Below are 18,565 nucleotides of genomic sequence, written 5' to 3' on the forward strand. Positions count from 1 at the left end.
TCAACAATATGCAATTTAAATCTATTTTCTATTACAGTTTGATAATAGTCTAATAAGATTACGCTTTTTTAGAGATTAAACTGAAAACTGATTTAGTTAAAACCTAAAATCAAGGAAGCAATCTTGTGATTGTCTCATGTTTATAAAGTTGGCAACAAAAGGCAAAAGCAGAACTAACAGGTGGAGCCAAAAAAATTAAACAAAGCAGAAAACGAATCTCTCCACTGCTCTCTATATTTTTCTTCCCCGAAACTAAACAGGTGACTTGTATCACACGTAATACCGTCGTCCTTTTTATTTGGAATTGTTTGTTAACTACAAAAGTTTGTTAATGTACCTGAATACAAGAAACATATTTAAAATATGAAAAACGTTCATATGGTGGTGGTACCAAGTTAATGGTTGAACTCTTGTCTTCTCTAGCCATCGGGAAAGACGTCTTAATTCATAAACAAAAAAAAACTCAACCTACGATCCAGTTTTGTTTAGTAGAACTTAGAAGTTAGTACTAAAGATTATTCATAAGCATCATCTAACTTAATTATCATTTCATCACTATAAATTTGTATAAACCAATGGTTATGAGAAATCTAATATCAAAGAGAGAAAGAGCCTTGTCAAAGAAGACAATGGCCGTCTCGAATCATTTACGGACCCTGTTCAAAAAAATATATTAATTATATATTTAACGATGTGATGGAGTAGTTTAAAAACAAAATATAGCTTTATTTATATATATTTGACGTTTTTTGAAATTATAAACTCTAAATTTATTATATATCTAAAAGTTTAAAGTTTTATATCATAACTTATACTAGACTCTGAGCGCGGGTATGAATTTTCAGTTTTTAATTATTTATTTTATTAAATGATGTATTTGTAATACTCGTTCATATTATATTCATTAAGTAAATAATTTTTTTTTGCATCTTAAACTATCTATTTTTTTACGAATGTGTGATATCATATAAAAAATATAAAAAAATGAGTATAGAGTTAATTAGATAATTTTAAAAACAAAAATTTTTCTTTCGTGTGCGATATCATATAAATAATGATCCGGCCAGTTAACAAATCATGATTATTTTATGTGTAATTTTTTTAATTTTGACCATTTCCTTAAAACTATATTAAATTTTACATATTTTAATTAGAATATTTTTAATATCTTTACCTTTTTATTTGAAATGCAACTCAATATTTTTTTAACAATTATAACAAAATATTTAAAAAATATATTTAGAATTTGTTTGAAAAATATGAAAATTACATTTTAAACTAAAATTATCCTAAAATATGATAAGTTTTGATGTAAACGAAAACTCAAATTATGTCAAAAATAATGATATTCAATGATAATAACAATTTTAATTGATTATTTTAAAAAAAAAAATACATTTACAAAAATATTGTTTGAAAGAAAATTCATTTATCTTTCAAATATAAAATGAAAATATTATAATTAAATAATAAAAATATAAATAAAAACCATTAATTTAGCAAATGACAACTGAGTTATATTATTCTAAAATTTTCTTTCTAACAATTTATCAAAAGAAAAATGAGTTCTGAGCAAATAATACCATATAATTTTTAAAAACATAGACATTCTTAAATATTTTTTGAATAAATAATTATTTTTAAATTTAATCAACTGAAAATAATATACGTACAATTGTGTGAGTCAAATTCTAGTTTTATTGATGCATGTTATATATTAGTGCTGCATGTTTTAAGTAACATTTTAATGATGTATGTTTTTAAAAATCTCCATTATTAAAATTATGCACGTAAGGATAACTCATGAGTTTTTTGGTTGATTAAATGACTTTATGTCCAAATTTATTTAAGGATATTTTATTAAGGTAACTGAAAAGATAAACAATAAAATAGGAAGTTTAAATTCATTTAAGCATATTTCATTAATGTAACTGAAAAGCCAAGTAATAAATTAGGCAGTTTTTTTTCATTTTAGGATATTTCATAAATGCAAGTGAAAAAAACAAGCAAAAAAGAGAGTTTAATTAATGAAGTAAGAACATTTTCAAATGGGTACTTCTCTTTTAATAATATAGATATTTATTTACAAAAATTCTTAATTTTTCTTTTATTTTTTATTTGGATCCTGTTCGACCGCTCCACTTGCACGTGCTGTTAGACGGCTCTGATTGATACTTCTACTTCTTAACGTGGGTCCGAAAACGTAACAACTTTTTTGTCAATTCATGTCTAGACAATTGCATCACTCCAAATTAAATCACCATAGCCATTTTGGATTCTGAATATTTTTTTTGGTCTCTTCTTCTTCTTTGCTCTATTAAAGGATCTAGAAACCCCTTCATAACAATGAGAAACAGAGAGAGACATAGAGGCCTCTCCTCAAAACTATCAAACCTAAAAACTCCCTTTCTTTTTGTGAAACCCTAACCTGAGAAACCAATCAACAACTTGGAAGAGATGGATCTAGAAGATTGGGTATTACTCCCCAAAGATCCCTACAAGGATCTTGATCACGAAGAGGGTCATGAGGCAGCCACGAAGATCATTAGAAACACCCAAAAAAGCTTCGACATGGATTACTTCATCTGCCCAACACAGGATCCTGTCGGGAAAACAGAGTTCCATCGAATGTCAAGCGTGGTCCCCACGCAGCTCCTCCAAGTTCCCATAACTTGGGAACCCGTGTACACCATGGAGGACGTAGATCACAAGAAGAACCTGGAACCGGATCCGGAACTTTTGACGGACTCTGATCCGTCGCCGAGAATAACCTTCAAAACAGCGAAGGAAAACGAATTTGTCGACATGAAAATAGACTTACCAGCGAGGTTCACGAGTCCTCTGCCTCAGAACGATGAGAAACACTTCGACTCAGAAGGAGTGTTAGTAAAAGAGTGCTATGATGAGATGGGAACAAAGGTTGAAGAAGGCGGTGACGTGAGGAGCAAGAAAGGGGTTGATTGGGCTGAAAAGAACATATGTGGTGGAAAAATGAATCTGTGGAAGATGAGTCTTAATGGAATTGGAGCTATATGTTCATTTGGTGTTGCTACTGCTGTTACCACCTTCTGTGTCTTCTTCCTTGGACACAACAATAGCATGAAAGGTTGTCGGAACAAGAACAAAATCATCAGCTTCCGGGTTTACACTGATGATAATAAGGTAATTCTTTTAATAATTAAGATTCTGAATCCAAACCAAAACTCTCAAAGCAACCAAATGAATCTTTTTTTTTTGAACCAAACGAATCTTAGGTTAGTGTTGCTTGTAGGACCTTGCTAAAACTCTTAGTTAGATAATGCCGTCTTGGTTTTAATCTCATAACATTAATCTCAAATTATATTGAATTTTATCCCATAAATCCAAAGAAAATAGAAAACCTGTATGAGATTTTGATCTATTTGGATGAATCAAGACCATTTGGTTTGGTCTGCTTCTTCTTGGTGGCTAATAATGGTTTTTATTTTATATGGTTAGTGGCTAATTGTTATTAGAGTTAAATCTAGACTTCAGTACATTTTACGTACGTGTTTGGTTTAATTGGAAGCTAACGATCAAAAAAGTGGTTTGTCTTTGATTGACCAAAGTGATAAGGATGTGTTTAGCGTCGTGGCAAATTACGTGTATTTATACGTAATTGTAGAGAAGTTACTTACTTTGTCTTTATATGTGTATTTATACGTAATAATAGAGAGGTTATTATCATCTAGATTAGTGTCATATCATGTGGCAGACTATTTCTTTTAAATGTTCAAACTCGTTGTAACTCCCTGACTATCTTTTAAAGTTGATTTATACGACCACATAATTTAATTATATCTTGGTACGCTGCAGCGAATAAATGAAGTAGTGAAGCATGCAACAAAGCTAAATGAAGCAATCTCTGTGATGAAAGGTCTCCCGGTGGCAAGAGCTCAGATATCTTTTGGAGGATACTATGATGGACCTTGAAATCATAGCCATCATATCCGTAGCATGTATAATATGAATTTAGGAAATTCAATAAATGATGTCTTATAAATTCTACATTATTTTTCTGAATGCATCTTAGTTTATATGAACGATGATATGTACTTTTCACGTAAGGTGAGAAAAGTGTGTAATATACACTGATGATTTTTATTTTTGATTTTGGATGTCTATATAATTTGGATAGTAAAGAGAAACTGCTTGAAAGTTACAAACTCTTATATTTGATTTCAGATTACAAACAGAAGTACCAATGAATAAAAATTTACAAAACTCAGGGTAAGCATTAGAAGAAACGGAGAGGTTTATGATCATTGTCTCTTTAACTTTCTGCACAAAGAAGAGACGAAATATTAATTTGACCAAAATCATCTCCACTGAGTTTTCTCTCTCATCTCCTTGAGATTCCTCCAATGGTATCTTCCACTAGCCATATCGATGAACACCCAGAACCCATTCTCCATCTTCTGTTAGGTGAACAACAAGGAGACATCATAAAAATCCCATAAACTGAAAACAAAAATTCAAGAAAAGCAAGAAGATATATATGCTTTACCTTATTGAAACTGAGTCCTTGTTTATCATTCAATTCGACCGGTGAGTCATCAGAGATGAGTTCCGGCGATGAACTCACCGTCTTCCATGCAAAATATCCGGCAAGAACAGCCGAGAAGAACACCAAAGAGTAGTAAGTGGGGCTTATTGGAACGGGGATTTCATAAATTTTTAAGTTTTTGCCAAATTCCCCCTTATTGGACAAGGTATTTAAAAAAAAAATTTACAAATCCCCTTTTATTGGATATAGCATTTATAAAACTCTTATTAAATCACCCTTTATTGAAAAATATGGATTTCATTAATGAGATTCATCAAAAGTTATTTTGGATATTAAAAACTATCATTTACCCTTCAAATTCTTTAAAATCAAATACCACCTAAAGAGATGGAATTTAAAAAAAAAACAATAATTTCATCTTTTACGTCAAAGAATCAAATCAAATGTTAGCGTCAGAATAAATTGTCAAACACAGCCCGGTTTTCTATTGCAGCATAGTGAGCCACCGACAGAAATCAAAACGGTGAGACTTCTGTAGTTTTTATACAAAGTAGGTGTATATGTATTAGCAAGTTCAAAAAAAATTTTGTTCAGTATTTCACATTTCAGAGTTCTTATACAAATTTGAAAATAATCAGTCTTGGTGCTATGCCTCTTCCAATCGTTATTATCTAACAAATTGTAGGATAAAAAATATTAGTTATTACTCACCTAAGCTCTTTCTCAATTTCATTGCTACAATTTTGTTTTTGCGGTTTATGTTTTGTTGTTAATATATATATAATAGCAAACCTGATTTTGTCTTTTTATGACATCATCATTTTTTTATAAGAAAAAAAAAGTTTGATCCAATGGTCAGCATTTTTCATATTTTATGATCTAATAGATATAAAACACTCTTTCTATAGATGATGATATCATCAATTTTTTTGGCAACCCTATTTTAAGAGACAATGACAACTCTTCTTTCAACTGTCATCTATTTGAAACAACACATCTTTTTAAAAGACCCAAATCATATATTTTCATCTAAACAACACATCCCTTAACCAACATACATTTTCGTAATTTATTTAAACATTCAACCCAATGGCCAGAATTATTTGTTTTTATCATCTAAAAGACATAAAACACTTTCGTTGAATTTACTGTTGTCAGCCAAAAAATTATATTTGACAAAACTTTCTTTATTTATTTAAACAATGCATCCTTTCGCAAACATACATTTTCCTAATTTTAAGTATGTTTTATATATCGAAGCAATGCATCCCTTAACAAACATACGTTTTCATTATTATTTAAAACAATGCATCCCTTAGCAACATAAATTTTCCTAATTAAAATAATTTTTCAAAAAAATCTGAAGAGATACAATCCGACGGCCGTAATTGTTTGTTTAATTATCTAATGGTCCAAAATTATTTTGGTGTATTTCTTAAGTCGTATCGTAACTTTTTCTGAAGAGTTTTCATCTGAAAAAACACACACCTTCTAGAGTTGTCCTTGATGTACCTTTTCATGATCATATATTGAACTTTTTACAGCAACAATCTATTAAAAATATACTTGGTTATTCATCTTCTATTTCATTTTCTGTATTTGTTTTTGATCTCTGTCAAGGTATGTCATCTTCTCCTTCCTTTTAAGTCACATAGTTATTATTGAATAGTTGATCTGTTTACGGTGAGAGTTATCACTAGGTTTTGACGGTTTTTAAGAAGTAGAGATCAAAGCCTTACTACTTTTAAATAAATATCGTTAACGTATCACGAGTTTCGCATGGGGAAGTTTGTATTACAGAAAATCATTAGTATTTGTATAAGAAAATACACAAGACGACACTCATTATAAAGTCACTAAATATAGGGGTCAGACAGTGAGTGGAAATCAGGGATTTGAGAGATATCTCGACTGAATAATTAATGACGTAACTTGCGATTTATACATTTAATTTCCGTGTTGTATGAAAGAAATATCTGATTCATTTGTTTTTTCTTCAGAGCCTTTCATTCCATTTGTTTAAGATCAGTTAATACAAAACCACTATTGCATAAACTATCGCAAGCGACCTTTGTTGTTGTCGCCAGGACGTTAGGTGATATTCCGTGTTTTTAACGGTTTTAAACTCGTTTTGGAGCAATTAAATGGTCGGTTTTAATTAATGTTTTGGTCTATTTGATGCGTTTTGGTGTTCTTAAGTGTAATATGCAGGTTACTAGATAGCTTGAAAGAAAAGAACGCATTCGGGATTTATTCAGAAGCAAGATGGACCGAACAATGGACCGAATGAAGTATTGATCGCACAGAGCACGAGATCGACCGATCCGGTCTACCAGGATCGACCGATCCCAGGCTTTCATACACGAGATCGACCGATCCAGGACATGTGGATCGACCGATCTAAGGCGCTACGGGCTCCACACGCACAAACGAGCTTTTCACTCCTTTTTACCCACTCCCCTCAATAATTCAGAAAAGAACTCGACCTTTGAGACAGAGAAAAAGACCAGGGGCGACCAAGGAGGAGATTTACAAGTTCTAGAGAGAAGATTTGAGTGTTTTGTACTTGTTTTGGTGTGATTTGTGAAGATTTGTAAAGGAGTTCATCTCAAAACCATTTGGAGAAGATCTTCTGAACCTTTACTCTGTTTTAATACAATCTTATCATGTTTTCTTCATCAAAATCGTTTTGTTCTTGCTTAGTTATGTGTGAGTAGTCATCTAGTTGGGTTTAGGGGTTCTCATAGGGGATTTCTTGATGTTTTGATCCATAAAACGTGTGTAGACTAAGGGATTACGTTTTGGTTCTTCATCTAACGGATTTCTTACTGCTTGAACTGAATTGATCACTTAGTTCATGATTTCAGATTGTTTGATGCACCGAAAGTGATTGTTTGAACTTCCGAAAATACTTTAGATGAGCAAAGTGTCCTTAACCCTCGGAAGTTGATGTTATTGCGCTTTGTGAACATATTGAACCTGTTCTTAATGCTTGTTTAGAAATTGAAACTCAGCGGAAGTTAGTGTGGAGATTTCTATAACATAGAGAATTAGCGCTACGGAAGTAGGTTAATTCTAATATCGTGTTTGAGTTCTAGACGGTTCTTAATATATCCCTGTGTCTTCCATTAATTGTATCTTGATTAAAAAGAAATTCCTGAGAATTCCCAATGCCCAACGTTTGTTTTAAAATAGCTTTCAAATCGTTTAAATCATCTTTTTTTTACATGCTTGTTTATCCTTTGTGACACTAGAGAAAATTAAGTAAAAACCATCAAAAATATATCTTGATTCGCTGTAGCTATTAACTTGTCTGCAACTCTACGTGTGATCATCGGTCCCTGTGGATTCGATCCCGTATTACTACTGCGTACTTTACTGTGCACTTGCAGTTAGATAATCGGGTTAAAACTCGAGACATCAAGTTTTTGGCGCCGTTGCCGGGGACCAATTGGTCACCCTAGAGTTAATGATCAGTTTAAGACTATAGCATTTTTTTTAATTTTATCTAATGTTTATGTCTTTCTCTTTCTGTTTGTGTTTTCAGGTGAATGAGCGGATTTCATACTAGAAGCAAAGGATCATCGAATTTAATACCTTTGGAGTTGGAGCTCGGCCGCCTAGAGAGACAAGTGAAAAAAAAAAGACTTGAGTCCGCTGAAGAGGTTGAAATGGCAGAACACCAAGAAGACCAGTTTCAGGACAACCCGCAAAATCCAATTCATGTAGCTGAACGAGAAGGCAACAATGCTGGTGATAATCAGCAGGCTGGTGTAGCTGCAAGACAACAGGCTGGAGACTATGGCATGCCTAGGATGACGCTTGCACATTATGATACACCAGATGCATTCTATGCCGATCGTTCTGGGATTCGCCCACCTCCCATTGAGAGAAGAGACTTTGAGATCAAGACTGGTCTCATTAATTTGGTGGAGAAAAATCCGTTTCATGGAAACCCGTCTGAGGACCCGATGTATCACTTGGAGCATTTTGAGCGAGTCTGTGACACCAGCAGACATAATGGAGTTCCTCAAGGCGCTTTGAAATGCAGGTTGTTCCCGTTTTCCTTAGCTGATAAAGCTATCAGATGGTTAAAGTCCATCCCTCCAGGATCTCTTACTACATGGGAAGAGACAAGAGCTGCTTTTCTACAGCATTTCTTCACCAAGTCAAGGTCCACATATCTGAGAAGCAGAATTGGAAGCTTTCAGCAGCTTGATTCGGAAAGCTTTCATGAGGCTTGGGAGCGTTTCAAGGAGTACACACAGGACTGCCCTCACCATGGCTACACTGATGTGAGTTTGCTGAACATTTTCTATAATGGAGTTCATGAAGAGAGTCAAGATGCCATGGACACAGCAAGTAATGGTGATTTCATGACCAAGACTGTTGAAGAAGCTTACACCTTGTTGAACAACCTGTCATCCAGCAAAGCAAACCGCAAGTCAAGGTTTGATACCAGCCAGAAGGGTGTTGGTTATGAATCCAAGAAGATAGATGAGTTGAATGCCAAGATTGAGATGCTTCTCAAGAGAGATCAGAAATCTGTGAAATTTGTGGAGGAGCAAGGCTATCGTTCCTCACAAGAAGCTGTTGGTGATGATTCAAGTGATATGCAGGCCGATGTGAACTACATTGGTGGTCAAGGAAACTACAACAGAGGCTACAATCAGAACCTTGGGTGGAATCAAAATCAGCAAAATAATCTGTCTTACCGGAGCAACAATGTGGAGAATCCACAACATCAGTCCTACCCTCAGGCAGGAAACAGGCAGAACCAGAATCAGAACCAGAGTGTGTTCAACCAAGGATTTCAGAACAGAAATCAATATCAGGGGAACTGATATTCCGTGTTTTTAACGGTTTTAAACTCGTTTTGTAGCAATTAAATGGTCGGTTTTAATTAATGTTTTGGTCTATTTGATGCGTTTTGGTGTTCTTAAGTGTAATATGCAGGTTACTAGATAGCTTGAAAGAAAAGAACGCATTCGGGATTTATTCAGAAGCAAGATGGACCGAACAATGGACCGAATGAAGTATTGATCGCACAGAGCACGAGATCGACCGATCCGGGCTACCTGGATCGACCGATCCCAGGCTTTCATACACGAGATCGACCGATCCGAGTCATGTGGATCGACCGATCTCAGGCGCTACGGGCTCCACACGCACAAACGAGCTTTTCACTCCTTTTTACCCACTCCCCTCAAGAATTCAAGAAAAGACTCGACCTTTGAGACAGAGAAAAAGACCAGGGGCGACCAAGGAGGAGATTTACAAGTTCTAGAGAGAAGATTTGAGTGTTTTGTACTTGTTTTGGTGTGATTTGTGAAGATTTGTAAAGGAGTTCATCTCAAAACCATTTGGAGAAGATCTTCTGAACCTTTACTCTGTTTTAATACAATCTTATCATGTTTTCTTCATCAAAATCGTTTTGTTCTTGCTTAGTTATGTGTGAGTAGTCATCTAGTTGGGTTTAGGGGTTCTCATAGGGGATTTCTTGATGTTTTGATCCATAAAACGTGTGTAGACTAAGGGATTACGTTTTGGTTCTTCATCTAATGGATTTCTTACTGCTTGAACTGAATTGATCACTTAGTTCATGATTTCAGATTGTTTGATGCACCGAAAGTGATTGTTTGAACTTCCGAAAATACTTTAGATGAGCAAAGTGTCCTTAACCCTCGGAAGTTGATGTTATTGCGCTTTGTGAACATATTGAACCTGTTCTTAATGCTTGTTTAGAAATTGAAACTCAGCGGAAGTTAGTGTGGAGATTTCTATAACATAGAGAATTAGCGCTACGGAAGTAGGTTAATTCTAATATCGTGTTTGAGTTCTAGACGGTTCTTAATATATCCCTGTGTCTTCCATTAATTGTATCTTGATTAAAAAGAAATTCCTGAGAATTCCCAATGCCCAACGTTTGTTTTAAAATAGTTTTCAAATCGTTTAAATCATCTTTTTACATGCTTGTTTATCCTTTGTGACACTAGAGAAAATTAAATAAAAACCATCAAAATATATCTTGATTCGCTGTAGCTATTAACTTGTCTGCAACTCTACGTGTGATCATCGGTCCCTGTGGATTCGATCCCGTATTACTACTGCGTACTTTACTGTGCACTTGCAGTTAGATAATCGGGTTAAAACTCGAGACATCAAGTTTTTGGCGCCGTTGCCGGGGACCAATTGGTCACCCTAGAGTTAATGATCAGTTTAAGACTATAGCATTTTTTTTTTTTTATCTAATGTTTATGTCTTTCTCTTTCTGTTTGTGTTTTCAGGTGAATGAGCGGATTTCATACTAGAAGCAAAGGATCATCGCATTTAATACCTTTGGAGTTAGAGCTCGGCCGCCTAGAGAGACAAGTGAAAAAGAAAAGACTTGAGTCCGCTGAAGAGGTTGAAATGGCTGAACACCAAGAAGACCAATTTCAGGACAACCCGCAAAATCCAATTCCTGTAAATGAACGAGAAGGCAACAATGCTGGTGATAATCAGCAGGCTGGTGTAGCTGCAAGACAACAGGCTGGAGACTATGGCATGCCTAGGATGACGCTTGCACATTATGATACACCAGATGCATTCTATGCCGATCGTTCTGGGATTCGCCCACCTCCCATTGAGAGAAGAGACTTTGAGATCAAGACTGGTCTCATTAATTTGGTGGAGAAAAATCCGTTTCATGGAAACCCGTCTGAGGACCCGATGTATCACTTGGAGCATTTTGAGCGAGTCTGTGACACCAGCAGACATAATGGAGTTCCTCAAGGCGCTTTGAAATGCAGGTTGTTCCCGTTTTCCTTAGCTGATAAAGCTATCAGATGGTTAAAGTCCATCCCTCCAGGATCTCTTACTACATGGGAAGAGACAAGAGCTGCTTTTCTACAGCATTTCTTCACCAAGTCAAGGTCCACATATCTGAGAAGCAGAATTGGAAGCTTTCAGCAGCTTGATTCAGAAAGCTTTCATGAGGCTTGGGAGCGTTTCAAGGAGTACACACAGGACTGCCCTCACCATGGCTACACTGATGTGAGTTTGCTGAACATTTTCTATAATGGAGTTCATGAAGAGAGTCAAGATGCCATGGACACAGCAAGTAATGGTGATTTCATGACCAAGACTGTTGAAGAAGCTTACACCTTGTTGAACAACCTGTCATCCAGCAAAGCAAACCGCAAGTCAAGGTTTGATACCAGCCAGAAGGGTGTTGGTTATGAATCCAAGAAGATAGATGAGTTGAATGCCAAGATTGAGATGCTTCTCAAGAGAGATCAGAAATCTGTGAAATTTGTGGAGGAGCAAGGCTATCGTTCCTCACAAGAAGCTGTTGGTGATGATTCAAGTGATATGCAGGCTGATGTGAACTACATTGGTGGTCAAGGAAACTACAACAGAGGCTACAATCAGAACCTTGGGTGGAATCAAAATCAGCAAAATAATCTGTCTTACCGGAGCAACAATGTGGAGAATCCACAACATCAGTCCTACCCTCAGGCAGGAAACAGGCAGAACCAGAATCAGAACCAGAGTGTGTTCAACCAAGGATTTCAGAACAGAAATCAATATCAGGGGAACAACTCGGGCAACTCAGGATTTCAGCAAAGGCAGCAGTACAACAACTATCAGAATCAAGGAAATGCCTCTTCGTCACAGCCTTCTCAGGATAACGAAATTAAGAAAATGCTGCAAATGGTGCTAGAAGGTCAGAAGAATAGCACTGCAGAGATAAACACCAAGGTGGATAACATGTATGGAGAGCTTAATGGGAAGTTCGAAGCTTTGAACACCCATTTGAAAGTTTTGGAAAAGCAAGTTGCTCAAACCGCCTCCAGCAGCAGAACAGCACCTGGATTTCTACCAGGGAAGTCAGAGACGAATCCAAGGAGTTTGTGAATGCTATAACACTTAGGAGTGGAAAAACGATTGAGGAATCGAAAGAGAAAGAGATCGACCGATCTCAAGAACAGATCGACCGATCCAAGGGGAAGGAGATCGACCGATCCGGTCCATCTGGATCGACCGATCCCGTGTCGACGAAGCCAAATTCCTCTGAACCTGAAGAGGTGTATGTGGCGCCTCCTGCTTATGTTCCTAAGGCTCCATACCCATCCAGACCAAGGCAGAAGATCAAAGAACGTGAGTACGAGAAGCTAAAGAACCTTGTTGGGGAGTTACATGTGAGATTGCCATTTGTTGAAGCGGTGAAGATGGTACCTTCTCTTAAAAGGTACATGAAGGAGATTCTTACCGATAAGATGAGCCTAGAGCGGGGTGTGTTGATGCTCAATGAGGAGTGTAGCGCAGTTCTACAAAATGTCATGCCTAAAAAGCGTGAAGATCCCGGAGCATTTGTTCTACCATGCCGCATTGGATCACTTACTTTTGAGAAGAGTCTCTGCGATCTGGGTTCAGGAGTGAGCCTAATGCCTTTCTCTGTCTCTGAGAGGCTAGGCATGACGAACTACAAACCTACAAGGATCTCCTTGGTCCTTGCTGACCGATCAGTGCGAAGACCAGTCGGTGTACTAGAGAACATCCCTGTTGGTGTTGGAAAGGGATACGTGCTTACCGATTTTGTAGTTCTGGAGCTGGAAGAGGAACCTAAAGATCCTCTCATTTTGGGCAGACCGTTTTTAGCTACTGCTGGAGCCATGATTGATGTACAGAATGGGCATATAGACTTACGTCTAGGAGACATGGCGATGAGATACAATGTGGAGAAGGTGCTGAAAAATCCGACTATTGATGGACAGACTTTCTGGGTTGATACATTGACTGAACTGGTGGAGGAAATGGATGAAGAGTTGCACACTGATGATCCTCTACAAGTCGCATTGACCCAAAGGGAGAGTGAGTTCGGGTTCATGAACCAAGAAGTGGTTGGATTTTCTGAGATTTTGGATTCAGCCTCACCGATTGAGAAGCATGTCGCCTATGTCAGCCTTGAAGACTCAGGCACCGATAAAACCGTCAAACCGTCATCCTCCCAACCAGATTGGAGTGAGGAGAATGCTCCAAAGGTGGAACTTAAAGCCCTCCCAGCTGGGCTGAGGTATGCATTCTTGGGACCGAATTCCACATATCCTGTTATTATTTGTGCTAACCTGAATAATGTGGAGACCGCTTTGCTTCTTTCAAAATTGCGAAAGTATAGAAAAGCATTGGGGTACTCTTTGGATGATATTACAGGTATTTCTCCAGATCTTTGCATGCACAAGATTCACTTGGAGGATGAGTCAAAGACGTCCATAGAGCACCAGCGAAGACTGAATCCCAAACTGATGGAAGTTGTGAAAAAGGAGATTCTAAAGCTGTTGAGTGCAGGGGTGATCTACCCAATTTCAGACAGCACTTGGGTGAGCCCGGTTCATGTGGTTCCTAAGAAGGGTGGCATCACTGTCATCACAAATGAGAAGGATGAGCTGATTCCTACCAGAACAGTCACAGGGCATAGGATGTGCATTGACTACAGGAAGCTAAACTCAGCCACAAGGAAGGACCACTTCCCACTTCCTTTCATTGACCAGATGCTGGAAAGACTAGCCAACCACCCCTACTACTGTTTTCTCGATGGCTACTCCGGGTTCTTTCAGATACCCATTCATCCAGACGACCAAGAGAAGACAACATTCACCTGCCCATACGGTACTTTTGCCTACAGGAGAATGCCTTTCGGATTGTGCAATGCTCCTGCCACTTTCCAGAGATGCATGATGTCGATCTTTACTGATCTTATTGAGGACATTATGGAGGTTTTTATGGACGATTTCTCAGTCTACGGTTCTTCATTTAGCGACTGCCTTGCTAATCTGTGCAAGGTGCTGGAAAGATGTGAGGAGAAGAACTTGGTGTTAAATTGGGAGAAGTGTCATTTCATGGTGAAAGATGGCATTGTTTTGGGTCACAGGATATCAGAGCAGGGTATCGAGGTTGACAAAGCAAAGATTGAAGTTATGACCAGCCTACAGCCTCCCAGGACAGTGAGGGATATTCGGAGTTTTCTGGGACATGCCGGTTTTTACAGGAGGTTTATCAAAGACTTCTCTATGATAGCGAGGCCACTCACCCGTCTGCTGTGCAAAGAAGCGAAGTTTGTTTTTGATGCTGACTGCCTCGCTGCGTTTCAGATTCTCAAGAAGTCTCTAGTCAGTGCTCCCATTGTGCAGCCACCAGATTGGGACTTGCCATTTGAAATAATGTGTGACGCAAGTGATTACGCGATTGGAGCTGTTTTGGGGCAGAGAAAAGACAAGAAACTCCATGTGATCTATTATGCCAGCCGAACGCTTGATGATGCTCAAATCAAGTATGCTACCACTGAGAAGGAGTTGCTGGCAGTAGTTTATGCTTTCGAGAAGTTCAGGTCCTATTTGGTGGGCTCGAAAGTAATTGTGCACACAGATCATGCAGCCTTGAAGTACCTGATGACGAAAAAAGATGCTAAACCGAGACTCTTAAGGTGGATCTTACTCCTACAGGAGTTTGATATTGAGATCAGAGACAAGAGAGGAGCAGAAAATGGAGTGGCAGATCATCTTTCCCGAATGAGAGTGGAAGCTGAAACACCACTGGATGATACATTACCCGAGGAGAATGTCTATGTGATCACCTTGCTGGAGGATGAGTATTTGGATCAGGCTGATTGCTGTGTCATGAGACAAATTCAGGATGATCTCCCATGGTTTGCAGACTTTGCAAACTACCTATGTGCTGGAATTGAACCACCGAACCTGAAGGGGTATGAGAGGAAGAAGTTCATGAGAGATGTGAACCACTATTACTGGGATGATCCCTTCCTCTACAAGAGATGCTCAGATGGTTTATTCAGGAGATGCGTTCTGGAGAATGAGATGCAAGGGATTCTTTTCCACTGCCACAGCTCAGAATACGCAGGCCATTTTGCAACATTCAAGACGGTTTCTAAGGTCCTGCAGGCTGGTTACTGGTGGCCTACACTTTTCAGAGACGCCCATGAGTTTGTCTCAAAGTGTGATGCATGTCAGCGGAAGGGTAACATCAGTAAGAGAAATGAGATGCCCCAAAATTTCATCCTTGAAGTTGAAGTTTTTGATGTATGGGGAATTGATTTTATGGGCCCTTTCCCATCTTCTTATGGAAATGAGTACATCTTGGTTGCGGTTGATTATGTCTCCAAGTGGGTGGAAGCAGTAGCCAGCAAGACAAATGACTCTAGTGTTGTCAAGAAAATGTTCAAGACAGTCATTTTTCCAAGATTCGGGATCCCGAGAGTGGTTATTAGTGATGGAGGCTCTCACTTCATCAACAAGACGTTCGATAAACTGCTGAAGAAACATGGAGTAAAGCATAAGGTAGCTACACCTTATCATCCTCAGACAAGTGGGCAGGTTGAAATATCGAACCGAGAAATCAAAGGGATTTTGGAGAAGGCTGTAGGCAAAACAAGGAAAGACTGGGCTGTGAAGCTTGATGACGCCTTATGGGCGTATAGAACCGCCTACAAGACTCCCTTGGGCACCACTCCTTTTAATCTGGTCTATGGAAAGTCTTGTCACCTACCTGTGGAATTGGAGTACAGTGGTTTTTGGGCAACGAAGTTGATGAACTTCGACATTAAAACCGCAGCAGAAAGGAGGATGGTTCAGTTGAACGAGCTGGACGAGATTCGGTTGAACGCCTATGAGAACACCAAAATCTACAAGGAAAGAACTAAGGCATGGCATGACAGAAAGATAATCCCGAGAGACTTCGCTGCTGGAGACAAAGTCCTTCTGTTCAACTCTAGACTCAAGCTATTTCCTGGAAAGCTTAAGTCTCGTTGGTCCGGACCTTTCACCATCACAGAGGTTAGACCTTATGGAGCTGTTGTCTTGGAAGACAATGGGAGGAAATTCACCGTCAATGGGCAGAGGCTAAAACCTTACTTCACAGATGCAAAACCCGAAGAAGGAACCAACATTCCTTTATCGGAACCCGATCTCGCCTAAGGACAACAAAATAGTCAGGCTCGCGACTTTAAACAAGCGCTGAGTGGGAGGCAACCCACATGGTTTGATTTTCTTTCTCTTTTGTGATTATGTTTTCTTGTGTGAATTGATTTTTGGTTGTGTTTTTAGATGATTTTCAGGCATGTATCACGATCAGGCAGAGATCGATCGATCCTAAAGAAAAGAACGGTCGATCCAGTAAGATCGGTCGATCCGACCTGTATGGATCGGTCGATCTAAGGCTCGATGCTCAAGCGCTCACGACACCGCTGCTGGACCTGAGGCAGCGGAGGACTCTGATGATGATGGAGCCTTGGAGAGGCGCTCCAAGAGGCGCACTGACCGCAACGCCTGATCGGTAATCTCTCTTGGAATTATTTTCACACCGAGACGGTGTGAAGTAAGTCTGGGGGAGGAAGGATGCTACTTATGTACCATATTGCTTTTATTTCTTTTATTTTCTTTGTGTTTTAAAAAAAAACTCTCTCCGTATTTTTCTCACACCCTGTGATGATTATTAGACTATTTCCTTGTGTGTTGTGCATTACATTTCATATTGGCCATTTTTCAGGACTGTTAGCGCAGACAAACCGAGGAACCACTTGACCAAACAACCTCTCCTTAAATCTTTTATCAAGTCTCGGTGAATTGTAATCGACTCAACTATTTTTGACCATTAATGAATTTAATTTCTTTTGACCAGGAATCAACATCAGGAAACGGTACACCATATACACATTCAGGATTTTCTTTACCACATTTACCACTCTTTTATAATCCTGAATGGCCAGACTCATCAATAGTTTGGTACCACACCTACACCTTACCCTTTTATTTCATCTCCATGCATTCTTACACACTGATCATATGTGCATACATGTGCAAAAACAATGGAGAGATTAGGGTAGACATGGTTCATCCGACTGCTTAGGTAGGATCGGAACATTTAGGTGGTTAGACACGGACCTGTGTGTCTAGAGGTGTAAATAGAAAAATTGGGTGTTGTAAGTGTGTGATTGCATCGCAGTGTATATATTCGATTTCGGTTTGTATAAGTTTTCGTTCAAAAAAAAAAAAAAAAAAAAAAAAAAAAAAAAAAAAAAAAATAAAAAGACGATAACAAAACATTTGCAAGTAATCGAAAAAAAAAAAAAAAAAAAAAAAAAAAAAAGTTCATGTTTATATCTCATTCAGTAGATTTGATTTAGACATTTTATTTTTATTTTGTGTACTAGAGATGATGCTTTGTTTAAATTTGGGGTTAGAGTTTGAGATTTGTTGGGTTTTGATCATTTGAGACTTGAGCAGTTCGAAAACATGGTTATCAATATACTCGGTCTCTCCAGCGATTTTGCATAATGTTTTGCATTTTTTTGTTATATCGCTGATACCCACAAACACTTGAGCCTCACCTAATTAAACACTAAAACAGCTTCCCAAACACCGAGCCCGTTAAACCTGATGGAGATATCTTTGGTGGAAAGGTCACGCCCTTTTTAATGAATGTAAAGAGTTGATTACTTGAAACTGAGACTTGCAGGTCTGAAATATGGAAAGGTTTGCGCGGTCTTGGTGGGGATTTGGAATGAATGCCTTGACAGTCTCTGATTTAAGTGGTTAGCGAAATCACAAGGTAAGGTCTACTGAGGGTTAGTGAGCTCCCAAATTTAATCCTCTTTACTTGAGGACAAGCAAAGATTCAAGTCTGGGGGAGTTGATATTCCGTGTTTTTAACGGTTTTTAAACTCGTTTTGGAGCAATTAAATGGTCGGTTTTAATTAATGTTTTGGTCTATTTGATGCGTTTTGGTGTTCTTAAGTGTAATATGCAGGTTACTAGATAGCTTGAAAGAAAAGAACGCATTCGGGATTTATTCAGAAGCAAGATGGACCGAACAATGGACCGAATGAAGTATTGATCGCACAGAGCACGAGATCGACCGATCCGGGCACCTGGATCGACCGATCCCAGGCTTTCATACACGAGATCGACCGATCCGAGTCATGTGGATCGACCGATCTCAGGCGCTACGGGCTCCACACGCACAAACGAGCTTTCACTCCTTTTA

At 38.1% G+C, this 18,565-nt stretch overlaps 1 protein-coding gene and 2 non-coding genes across 3 annotated transcripts; 1 reads left to right on the plus strand and 2 right to left on the minus strand.

Moving 5' to 3' along the window:
• Positions 1-2,280: 2,280 nt before the first annotated feature.
• On the plus strand, positions 2,281-4,129 carry LOC106379218. The gene is made up of 2 exons (XM_013819224.3): positions 2,281-3,162; positions 3,835-4,129. The coding sequence occupies exons 1-2, from the start codon at positions 2,458-2,460 to the stop codon at positions 3,949-3,951; spliced, it is 822 nt and encodes a 273-aa protein (XP_013674678.2). The 5' UTR covers positions 2,281-2,457; the 3' UTR covers positions 3,952-4,129.
• Positions 4,130-8,706: 4,577 nt separating this feature from the next.
• LOC125589715 lies at positions 8,707-8,813 on the minus strand. The gene has a single exon (XR_007325885.1). It is a non-coding gene; the product is annotated as a small nucleolar RNA R71 (small nucleolar RNA).
• A 2,633-nt stretch (positions 8,814-11,446) lies between these two features.
• LOC125589714 lies at positions 11,447-11,553 on the minus strand. Its single transcript, XR_007325884.1, has one exon. It is a non-coding gene; the product is annotated as a small nucleolar RNA R71 (small nucleolar RNA).
• Positions 11,554-18,565: the final 7,012 nt, after the last annotated feature.

This window comes from Brassica napus, chromosome A2 (assembly GCF_020379485.1).
Source record: "Brassica napus cultivar Da-Ae chromosome A2, Da-Ae, whole genome shotgun sequence".
Lineage (NCBI taxonomy): Eukaryota > Viridiplantae > Streptophyta > Magnoliopsida > Brassicales > Brassicaceae > Brassica > Brassica napus.